General features: G+C 49.3%; 4 protein-coding genes across 4 annotated transcripts; 2 read left to right on the top strand and 2 right to left on the bottom strand.

Moving 5' to 3' along the window:
• Positions 1-861: 861 nt before the first annotated feature.
• Positions 862-2,039, bottom strand: N7519_005597 (uncharacterized protein; the record flags this gene model as incomplete). Its single annotated transcript, XM_057292373.1, has 2 exons — positions 862-1,800; positions 1,857-2,039. The coding sequence occupies 2 exons, from the start codon at positions 2,037-2,039 to the stop codon at positions 862-864; spliced, it is 1,122 nt and encodes a 373-aa protein (XP_057147184.1).
• Positions 2,040-4,075: 2,036 nt separating this feature from the next.
• Positions 4,076-6,113, bottom strand: N7519_005598 (AAA family ATPase CDC6; the record flags this gene model as incomplete). Its single annotated transcript, XM_057292374.1, has 4 exons — positions 4,076-5,533; positions 5,601-5,704; positions 5,757-6,002; positions 6,065-6,113. 4 exons carry the CDS (start codon positions 6,111-6,113, stop codon positions 4,076-4,078), a joined length of 1,857 nt encoding a protein of 618 aa, XP_057147185.1.
• A 556-nt stretch (positions 6,114-6,669) lies between these two features.
• Positions 6,670-8,250, top strand: N7519_005599 (DNA-protein crosslink repair co-factor UBX5; the record flags this gene model as incomplete). Its single annotated transcript, XM_057292375.1, has 2 exons — positions 6,670-7,120; positions 7,178-8,250. 2 exons carry the CDS (start codon positions 6,670-6,672, stop codon positions 8,248-8,250), a joined length of 1,524 nt encoding a protein of 507 aa, XP_057147186.1.
• Positions 8,251-9,307: 1,057 nt separating this feature from the next.
• On the top strand, positions 9,308-11,505 carry N7519_005600 (putative Ste20-like serine/threonine protein kinase; the record flags this gene model as incomplete). Its single annotated transcript, XM_057292376.1, has 5 exons — positions 9,308-9,359; positions 9,431-9,461; positions 9,529-9,845; positions 9,907-10,906; positions 10,986-11,505. The coding sequence occupies 5 exons, from the start codon at positions 9,308-9,310 to the stop codon at positions 11,503-11,505; spliced, it is 1,920 nt and encodes a 639-aa protein (XP_057147187.1).

Consider the following 11,505-nt stretch of genomic DNA (forward strand, 5'->3'; position numbering starts at 1 on the left):
CGATGTAAAACCGGATAAATATCCATCCCCAGGCGTCAATTATGTACCCAGAATTTTCGAAAAGATATTTGTAGACTTGTTCGATGCACTCTTTGTCGTCTGGTGGGGACACGAGAGGACGTTTCTTGGTCAAATTCTACCACAAGACTCGTGAGGCTAGGTGATCGGCTATGAAGGCCTTAGCATAGTCCGCGAGGAAAGTGTTCGAAGATGACCAAGAAGAACTTACTATGAGGCAAGGAATATGAGACTGATCGGACAGAGTGGAAAGAAAAGCAAGACGAAGTCGGAGACAGTCATGATGTATCAGCAGGTGATGACGATGCCAAAGGGTGATGTCAAAGAGATGGAGCTGTCAAGAGATGAAGCTGTCTAAGAGGTGAAGCTGTCAAGAGGTGAAGCTGGCAAGAGGTTCTGGTTGACAGTAAACAGAAAGATTGGAAGGCACGTGTTCCTGCCATACCAGGGCTCTGAGCAAGTGCGACTTGACACCTGGGCATCTTCCCAGGTGCCTATAAGTGCGCTTGTTGACAAAACACAACCGAAAACCTTGGAAGGCAACAAAAGCCTGTGAGCAGCGTTGTGAAACTAAACGGGGGACGTTGAGTGTGAGACATATGTGACGCTCTATATTCGAATGCTTATCTTACTCGATGATTTTGGGGCTCACCTATATTTACCCTTGTAGACCTCATGGTCTTTTTGTTTGAAGTCTAAAGCTACATAGTCCTTACGCTGAGAACCAGTGAGCTAGTAGCAATAGCTAATTCAAATCGATCGTTTAATGGCAAGTTGTCCATTTGAAGGCCTTTTGCCTCATCTACGAGATTACATCTCAGTCTCCCCTTCTCTTTCCATTGGTCACTCTGGCTTATTCGCGAATGGTACTTTAGCTAGGGAATCCGCCTCTGTCTTCCATATTGCCTTGCCCAACTTCACGAGTTCCGGCCCGAAGTCCTCCAGCAATGTTTCTACGGACGATTCTTCGTCCAAAAGAACTTTGCCATACTCTTCATCGGAGCCAAACGTCGCCATCCGCCAGATTCTCTTCCACAGTTTGACCGCTTCGATAGCCTCTAGGCGTTGACTTTCAACGTTGGTAGCAACCATGTAGAAAGTCGATCGCTTGGTGTAAGATGACTTTGGCTTAAAAAGCCGAACTGACGAGATCTTATGAAACTTCCAAATGACGTTGACGGTGTTCCATGTTTCAAGTCTGTGAAGAAGAATGATCATGGTGCCACCAGGTCTAAGGTGCTGGAGACCCAGAGCGAGCTGCGTGATCGCCACTCTTCTTGCTCCCCGGCTCCCTCCATAGGGGGCTCTTGAATGTTGCCTCAACACCTGGCCGTCACATATGACCAAATCGAAAAGCCTACCTTCCTCAAGTTGCTGGGGTAGAAAGTTCTCAGTATCTTCATGGCCCTCGGGGATCTGGTCCACGCCCATATCGGCAGCAAGCATAGTCAAATCGAGAAATACTCGCTTGGTATTTAAGTTGCTTGCCAGACTAGTCTTATAACCTCCACAGGAGACAGGCAAGCTGAAAGCGAGAGCGCGTGCGCCTGGGTTCCTTTTCAATGCTATCTCGAGCAATGCACCTGGGGTCATGCACATGTCGAGAATGGCAGGTGGGGTTGAATCAACACTTTGGACTTTAAAGGCACTGGTGGCTTCGTCAAACTCGTGTGCGGTTGTACTCATAAACTTATGCAAGTAAGCAGCCCTATTTTCGACGGACTCATCCGCACTCCGAAGAACGGTCGTGGAGTATTCATTGCGCTCTGGGGCTTCCCATCCCTGCCAGTAGCATTGTCAGAATTATGTTTATGATATCCGAGGTCGGTATAATTAACCTGCTGTCTCATATCACTGAGATCTCGAAACTCTGGACTCTTTTCTAGCAGATAGGGTAGAACAGATCTGCTCTCTTCGGCAGGATATTCTGCAGGATCCTCAGTCAGATGAGGGTCGTAGAGTTGGCTACCAGGCAGGAGAGCTGGGAGTTCGAGCTGTGACAGAGTTGAATGAACTGCCATGGTTTGGCAACTAGACCTGATGTCATCCCAAAAAGGCTCAATATCAGGTGTGATGACAGGATGTGTTGGTGAAATAACACAAGTCAATCTTGGAGATGGTTCACAAATGCAATGTCTTTATGCGATATAGCGTACCTTCCATTATTTGCTTTGTTTGTCACATGTAATATTTCGAGATCCTGTTTGACATATCACTCGTGGGCATCGAATAGACTAGGAAGGGAATCTAAGCCAATTCTTTTTCTATTTTGCCAGAAACCAAGACCTCCCCGATATTAATGACTGAATAAACTGTCATGGGATTTTCACATATAGTCCCAATTATGACCGAAAAGCTTCTAATTAGCTGGACAGAGATGTTATACCTGGATAAGACAATACTATGATATTTCTTTCAAAGGTTTCTGGATGTCTTTCATGTTTAGACAAAGTGTATAAAATACTAAGTCACACAAGATACGTTGAAAACATATCTGTGTAATATTGTCTCTGCTATAAGTACCTAGGTAGCCAACAGTGTCTCCTGCCTCTTCCATCTATTCATGTTGCATAACACAACTTGATGTCTGTCTCGCAACCTTCACCTGGCAGTCAATATGCTTGAGGGATAGGACTGAGCAGAGCTATTCTGCAATACTAATGCCTCCATATTTGCCCTCATGGGTCAATGTCATCCCGTATCTCTGATGGCCCCATTTCACAAGTGGAAGTCAAAAATACCCTTACGATAGTCAGAGTTGACATCCTTGACCTGCTTGAATACTTCCAGATCGGCACCCCAAAGCAAAAATTCTTCCTTTCCAACTCATCCCGAGGTCCCCTCTCTCAATTACTCATCCGAACCTCACACATCCCTCATATTTGGTACAACTGCACGCCACGATCCAATTCCAACCGAACAATTATGGCAAAGCGTAAGAGAGCAGCAAGATCTAAGCCAAAGCAAGAAACAAAAGCATGACTGAGAGAAGCCACCAAAACACCGGCTTTAGTCCGATGTGGCATGCACCACACCCGAGAAGTGAGGTGACTGCGAGAAAGACATGAAAAGAAGAAACGCGCACAGCAATAAAAGGCTTCACAATGAACACCTTGAATAAACCAATCACAACTTGCCTAGTAGTCGACCGACCTCGGACTATGCCAACTGGGCGTCGACCCAAGTCACAAACGCAAAAGACAACAACGGTCAATGAATCCCACCAGCCGACGGGTACGAGGCGGCTGACCAGAACGTGTACATGGCGAGCAAGTACTTATCATCAATCGACAGAGCTAACATATCCTATCGACTGTTTTTGCTTTTGTTTTTGCTTTTCCGCTGGCTGGTTGGATGGGAGGGATGAGACTTTATCCCGGTCAACGGGTGTAAGACAGAAACATACTGATCTGTTCAACAAAGAGGTTTATTTGCCAATTTTTAGGTAATTTGATCGTGAGATCAAATAATAGTACCTGCGTGATGCGCTTTTAGTACATCTATAGAGGTAATACCATTAAAGAGCCGTGATTGGGTTAGGGTACTGCAGTAACCGAAGATGGAGCAGTCGACTGCGAGTAATTGGGATATTCGATGGAACCAGATCTAGCCTAATTAAAAGGGTTACGTGCCTAGAGACGAAAGCTGCGAATTTAATGTCATTAGCGTGATGAAGCTTGCATATATATTCTAGGTGGTCAATATACTTCGTCTGCCTGGATACAGCAGGCCAAGGGTACGAAAAGAAAAGCCTCTTGGGTTTCAATTTCGTCGATCGAGTCATTTGTATTTGTTTATCTGTTTTTGTGTGAGATCTCATGGATTCACATCGAGGAAGAGCAAAGACAAAGGAGAGTTGACAACAAGGAAAGCCGTAATTGAAAAGCGCTAAAGACGAGACAAGGATATTTCCAACTCCAAAATGAAAACTCCAAGAATGTTATACATGATAAAAATGCCCTCGCATGGGACTCCGGCGATGCAACAATGGGGAAAGAGGGAAATGAAAAGGGGAAATTCGCCATGCTATGTGGATGCGCATGAGAAAATAGGGGAATCATATTCCCTCGCCGCGGAGAAGGCGCCGAAGAATTCCTTCACCGGGACCAGCAATCTGGCTCTCAATTTCCTGCTGGGAAACAAAGCAGACAAGAGCCTGCTCGTCAAGGGCCTTATGCGGAGTCGACGGAGCATGGCCGGATTTTGAGGGTGTACGGCGCAGATCTGTGCCTCCTGCAACAGTCCCACCTCGGCCACGGCCCTGATATTCTCCAACCAAGCCCATTGTTTCCAAATTGCTGAGAACGTCTTTGAACTCGGTGGCAGTTAAGGGATGCAGAATGTTGTCATTGCGACACAGAGCACAATATGTATCAAATGCTTGCTTGATAGTGGGTGCCGATGTACGCGACTTGGAGGGCGTGCTTGGGATCTCGAATTGGCGGCGTTTGCGTTCAAGCGCAATCAGGGAGCAGATAGCAGCCTTTTGCTGCAGGTTCAGACTTTGCAGTCTTTGAACAGTGCCTTGACCGAAAGCTGCAGATGTGATGCGGGCAATGTGGGCGATGCTGGCTCGAGGTGCCGTGATGACTGTGTAGCTTGACATGGAAGTTGGCTTCGGAGCGCTGCCGACTTTGGCAGGCGAAGACAAATTGGTGTTCTCCCCTAATATCGAAACACTCTCAGACTCCTTGGCTTGCGTATCCAATTTCTGGAATGTTTCCTGTTCAATGACATCGATTGCCCGCTTAATCAACTCAAAGGCCTTGCGGAGATCGCCTGTCTGTGAGGCTACTTTCTTGGAGCAAAGTTGGATGGCGGCCGGTTGAACAAAGGGGACAAGCTTTGGGTCGGATTCTGCCCCAGCAGGGAGCAATGAGCGAAGACGATTGGTCATGACGTCTGCGATAGACGCAGCGCTGTACGGCAAGAACGGCAACAAGAGGGGCTTCAGGTTCTTCGCCTTTAGCTGGGGGAGCGAGCGGTCGGTCAAATCAAGGGCGTTAGCGATGCCAATTAGCATCAGCTTGGACTTGCTTTGCAATGACCACTCGAAAAGTGACTGCAAAACCCCTGAATCACCGTTGAGAAGATGGTCAATCTCGTCCAAAGTGACCAGGAACATATCCTGCCCTTTCTTGGATGGAACGAATATAGATTTGAGGCGATCCCCCTCGCTTTTCTTGAACATATCCGAGTCCTCGCAGAAATCTTGGATGAGCCTGCTGTAGACATCGCGAGAGATTCGCATGCTTGCACAGTTCACATGCGAGACCTTGATTTTAGAAAGGTCGAGATCTCCACACACTTCCTGGACCATGGCGCTCTTTCCGGTTCCAGGGGGACCGCTGATATAGAGGCACCCTCCTTTCCGAGACTCCACCCCATCTGTGATAAAAGATACCAATTTTTCCCGCTCCGCATCACGTCCCACTAAGCGGCCCGAATTGGAGCCTCGGGCGAACAGTTGCCTAGCTTGCGAATACACCGAGTTCACAATTTTCGGAGTGGCACTCTGTCTGGGGGGTCGGGGGCAGGTCGGCATGGCGGGGGGTGCGCGGTGTTATGGCCTTTGCTCCGACCTGCACTCGATGTCTAGGGGTGACGGGGGATTGTGGTAGATCGTCTCGGAATCGCGATTTGGAAGGTGTCTTGAATTCGAACTCAATGGGTTTCGCGATTTCTTCTGCACGTCCGATTAGCGCTGCCTCAGGCGCCACCCAAAATTTTCGACTTACCTTCCACCGGTTTCGAGACGGTGAAATGTGAATTGATCTTGACCGGAGATTTGAATTGGTCATCACGCAAGGTATGTTTCGAAGAAATATTCTCCGACACTGTCTTGCTCTCGCCATTTTCTTGGTCAGGTTGTTCTGCTTTCTTTACTGCTGACCTAGTTCGTCGTAATGAGGTTGGAACGGTATCTCGTTGGTGAGCTCGGGGAGCAACTGTTCGGCGCTTGCTCGCGGTTCGTACCGGCAATCCTAGGAAGGCGGGTTAGAATTTAAAGATAAGGAGCAGAGGAAAGTGGGATGGATGATCTTACCTGAGTCCACAGCACCATGAGTGCGCTTTCCTAAGATTGTTCCTGCCATGACTTGGAACACACAAGAAAACACAAGGTAGGAACAACAGACGCAGTTTCCGTAGGAGTTAAAGAGGAATGTTAGGAAAGAGGCCCAAAGCCCAGTTAGGAAGTGTAATTGGCAGCTCCACTATTGGGGGCTCGTTCGACGCGCTGGACGCGTCGCGCGTAGGGCTACGGCTGCGTATATCGACCACACGCGCACTTTTCAAGGCTTAGTCATCCGCGTCACTGGCCACCTGGGCACCTCAGGTGTCGATGATCGTCTCATGTGCATTTCGATTCGAGATGACGGAATTCTTTCAACCTACGTGAAGCTGCACGTTCTTTTTCTTTTTTTTATTTTGCCCTTCATTCTTGTCAACCTCTTTTGTGGGACCTGGTGATCTTCTGGTTTGCAGCGGTTTGCACCAAATCTCGCTCCCCACATAGCACAACCTCCGAGTCTTTGCCTCATTTCATACTACGCCTAAGCTTCCAGTGGGTATCCAAAGTCAATCCTTTCCAGCTTTCTTCTCTAATATTAAGATCTTCCTTAAGGGACCTTCTTTGACATACTGCCCACCATGGAGAATGACGTGGTAGCTCAGTTCACTGAAATTACCGGCTCCACGCCGGAGCTGGCTATACAGTACCTACAGATCACCGAGTTCCAAATCGAGCAGGCGATGCAGCTTTACTTTGAAAGTGGAGGTGCACCCTTGACTGGTGAACCTTCTCGGCCTTCGAATCGGTCTGGGATCCTAGACGATTCCGAGGTGGTGAATATTGACTCGGATACCGATGACGATACTCCCCAACACACCGCCCCACCAACGTTCGATGATGACGAAGCTATGGCACGACGCCTTCAGGAGCAAATGTATGGCGGGCCAGGTGGCCCAAATAATGAAGATGAAGTGAGAGCGCCGTTGGCGCGTACAACAGAGACTTTGGTAGGGCCCGGGGCGGACTATGACAGTGGTGAAGACATGCATGCCAATATTCTCAGCCAACTACGAGCTCGTGGAAGACCAGGTGGGTGTCATTTGTGTTTCTCAAACTTCCAATAACTTAACTTACACTTTCCTCTAGGTCGACCGGGGATCTTCAACCAACAAGAGTCATCGATATGGACGGGCGGCAATGAGGCTCGTCGCGAAGAACTCTCCGCCGCTACTGGGGGCGCATCTGAGGCATCATCCAAGTCCAACATGCTGGCCGAAATGTACCGCCCTCCCTTCGAAATCATGTCACGACTGCCTTGGGATGTGGCGCGCGAGGAAGGCAAGGACACCGAGAAATGGCTGCTTGTCAATGTCCAGGATGCATCAATCTTCGACTGTCAGGTTCTGAACCGCGATTTGTGGAAGGACCGCGGGGTGCAAGATACCGTCAAGGAACATTTCATTTTCCTGCAGTACTCGAAAGATGACCCCCGTGCGTCTGCCTACCTTCAATATTACTTCCAGGGAAGCGACGTCGCCGACAATTACCCCCACATTGCTATTGTCGACCCTCGGACTGGTGAACAAATGAAGGTCTGGTCCGGACCGCCTTTGGTCAAGCCTGCCGACTTTCTCATGCAGCTTCATGAATTCCTCGATCGCTACAGCTTGAACCACAATGTGCGCAACCCCGTCGCTAAGCGTAAATCTGACAAGAAAGATAAGAGCATCGATGCGATGACTGAAGAGGAAATGATGGAGATGGCAATGAGAAACAGTCTTGGGGGTGCAGCAGGAGTTGGTCAGACGGTCGAAGACCCTGATGAGTTGACGCGCAGTACAGATAGTGTTAAGGGCAAGGGCCGGGCTATCAGCGAGGAAGATGTCGTCATGGATGAACTGGAGCCAGCTGCCGAAACCTCCCCATTCGCACTAATTCCCAGCGACCGACCACACACTGAACCTGCTGCGGACCCGGCCACAACTACACGCATTCAGTTCCGACACCCATCTGGCAGAGTTATTCGGCGCTTTTCATTGTCGGACCCCGTTCAGAGAATCTATGAATGGCTCAAGGCCGATCCTCCCTTGGAAGACAAGGCTGGTGTCGAGTTTGACCTGAATAGTATGGGGCGCAATCTCATTGATCAACTTTCCACGAGCATTGCAGACGCGGGACTGAAGAATGGCACGGTGATGATTGGATATCTGGAAGAGTAATCCTCTTGATCTTTTGATCTTTCAATCTTACCATCGTGCTGCAATATTTTCTGAGATTTTGCAAGGCGTTGATGGAAATGAATTGGATCCCGTGGGATCTCACCTTTGTTCCCCGTCATTTCCGGGGATATCATTCAATCTACCAGGTTCTCCAGTTGTCGTTGCCAACCTTGAGACCTAGATGTGAGAGTATACATTACTACCAAAGCTTGGCTGGAAAGCATGCAATGAATCATGATAATGAAAATAGTATCAAATTAAGACAGAAACAAGTAATCATGAGTATGGAGGACAGCCGAGTTGAGTCCCAATATGCTCCCACTCGTATCCCCGTTTAAGAAAATGCAAAATTTATAGTTAGGAAGGTAGGACTTTGGGAAAGCCAACATTTGGATTTACACCCCAACTCTCAAAATCGAGTTCAATTGATGATCTGAAGGCCTTCCAAGCCTGAAACTCGAGTCTCAGATACATGTACGGAGTACAATCTGGTAATTGGACTCGGGAGAAGTAGATTCACCGCCCTCAGATAAGCAGCGGCAAAATAAGCCCCCCCGCGTCGATAAACAAGCAAGGGCAGCTCACGACATAGATATCCCTGAGAAGCCCGGGGAGTGAGATGAGTTGATCATGACGTGAAGGGCATGCCACAAATAATTCGGAATTCCATGACTACCCTCGCCGAGCCTGCTCTGATTGAACGACTGTCTTTGTTTACCAGTTGACATCTTATCAATTGTTAGCACCCAAACGAACCACGCCGTCTCTTCTCTTCCTTCTCTCCTTTCCAGTCCTGGAACCTTGCGGTCCTGAAAGACATTCCACAAATCTTATCAGTCGAATCAAGTTGATCAGATTGTAAACGTTATTTCTTTCTTCTCAGGCAACCATCCCCGAGTCCACTTTCAAGCACCGTCACGTACGGCCCGAACCCACACTCCATCCTTGTGATAGGCGACTGCTGGTTGTGGATCTGACAACCCATCGTTAGCCCCAACAGATTCAAGCTTGATTCATGTCCATTGTGGTCCTCCGGTGATTCGGATAAATCGCCAAAATGCCGCCTCCCATCGATCCGGAAACCATTTACACCAAACAAACTTGCATCGGTAGGGGTTTCAATCATTGCGGCTTGAGGGCCATGGATCACGAGGTTGCTGACCGTTTCGGGAATTTGTAGGTGGCGGAAGCTTCGGTAAGGTGTTTAAAGGGTAAGTCGGGAACCTCCTATATCAACGTCTGCGCTGGACAAGCAGCTGACCTAATTCGGATAATTAGTCTGGATAGACGTACTGGAGAATCAGTGGCTATAAAAATCATTGATGTCGAGAATGCTGAGGATGATGTCGACGATATTATCAAGGAGATTGCTATCTTGTCCGAGCTCAAGTCGCCCTATGTCACCAAGTACCATGGTTCATACTTGAAGGGATCCAACCTATGGATCATCATGGAGTTTTGTGCTGGTGGTAGTTGCCACGGCCTCCTACGACCTGGTGTGATCCACGAGGAATACATTGCCATTATCCTGAGGGAGCTTCTGCGCGGGCTGGACTACCTCCACAGTGACCAGAAGCTGCATCGGGACATCAAAGGTACGAAGAAGCCAATTTGGTCGGAACTGCGATGTTCTATAACTGACATTTTTGATTACAGCTGCCAACATTCTTCTCAGCGCGAGTGGCCAAGTTAAATTGGCGGACTTTGGCGTGTCGGGACAATTGTCTGCAACAATGACAAAGAAGAATACCTTCGTAGGCACTCCATTCTGGATGGCTCCTGAGGTTATCAAGCAATCTGGATACGACTATAAGGCTGATATCTGGTCCTTGGGTATCACGGCAATTGAACTGGCTTGTGGTGATCCTCCGTACGCCGACATCCACCCGATGAAAGTGCTGTTCTTGATTCCCAAGAACCCGCCCCCGACATTGGTAGGCGATTTTAGTAAGCCTTTCAAGCAGTTTGTTGAACTATGCTTGCGCCGAGACCCCAAGGAGCGGCCATCAGCTAAGGAACTCCTTGAGCATCCGTTTGTGAAGCGTGCCAAAAGAACAACCTACCTGACAGAACTCATTGAGCGCGCAGAGCGTTGGCAAATAACTCATCGGGGCCAAGATGACGAAGACGAATATGATGGGTATGATGATAGAGAAGCCGACCAAACAGCAAACGCCAGAACCCAGGAAAAGGAAGACCTTTGGGATTTCGGGACCGTTCGTCCTGTGGGAAAAGCATCTGCACCCCCGTTGCGCCCTATGAAAGACTCTGACAGCAATGCGCGAGCAAATGAGACAGAAGAGTGGGATCTGTGTGATGAGACTCCCCAACAAGCTACACAAGCTCAAGTGAACCCAGCAAACCCTGCTTGCAATGTTTCTCCCACAAAAACCCCTCTTCCTCCCTCTGCTCCATCTTCCCCTCTCAAGCAACGCCCCTCCCAGACCGCACTTCCTCCGCGCAAAGTTGTGTCTCCAGTGGCTAGCAAGCCCGCAGTAGAAAACCCTCCCGTGAGGGGATCGAACGAACAATACGCACAGGCAGCGACTCACTACGCTGGCAAACTTGATACTGCTTCTTCAGCCAAACCTAGCTCTGCGGTCAGTAACCAGGGCATTCCTGCCAAACAAATCTCCAGCATTCCCATTCACGACCAGTACCGCACCCCATCCGGTCAAATTGTACATAAGCAAGCTGCACTTTCTCGCACTGTTGCTGATTCTCTGGGACACCAGGCACAGTCTCCGCGCATCCCTCAAGCCGCTCTTCCAAGACATACAGATCCACTGCAACACGCGAAGCCAGTTTCTGGACTCAAGTCTAAGCGCGCACCAGCAAACATGGATGACCATGTTATGCCCCACCGCTCCGCACCCCCCCACCCCAACTTCCAGCGACCACAAGCGTCCGACCCGACCTCTCCCTGAGACTGAGCGGGCAACCGCCTGTGGGACTGTGATTCTCCCTGCCCTCCGCGCAGCCATGGACCGCCGCCGCAACCATCTCGTCCGTCTCGAACCCGGACGCAACCCCAACGACCCCCCGCCTACCCCAGAGCAAGAGAAGGACTTTGACCGCAGCGTTCGCATTCACCATGGTCTGGAGAAAGTTGCCGAAGATATCGCTCGAGCCTTTAACAGCCTCCACCACTGGGATATGGAGAGACCTGTCGATATGGGCGGTGGTGTTGATGCTGTTCTCGACGCGTTCCTCGAGGAGGTCCTCGTCCGATTGCAGCCCAGTACCGACGCGTAA

Source organism: Penicillium mononematosum (genome assembly GCF_028829835.1).
Source record: "Penicillium mononematosum strain IBT 11891 chromosome Unknown utg000003l:1.0-8172316.0:1.0-8177699.0, whole genome shotgun sequence".
Classification (NCBI taxonomy): Eukaryota; Fungi; Ascomycota; class Eurotiomycetes; order Eurotiales; family Aspergillaceae; genus Penicillium; species Penicillium mononematosum.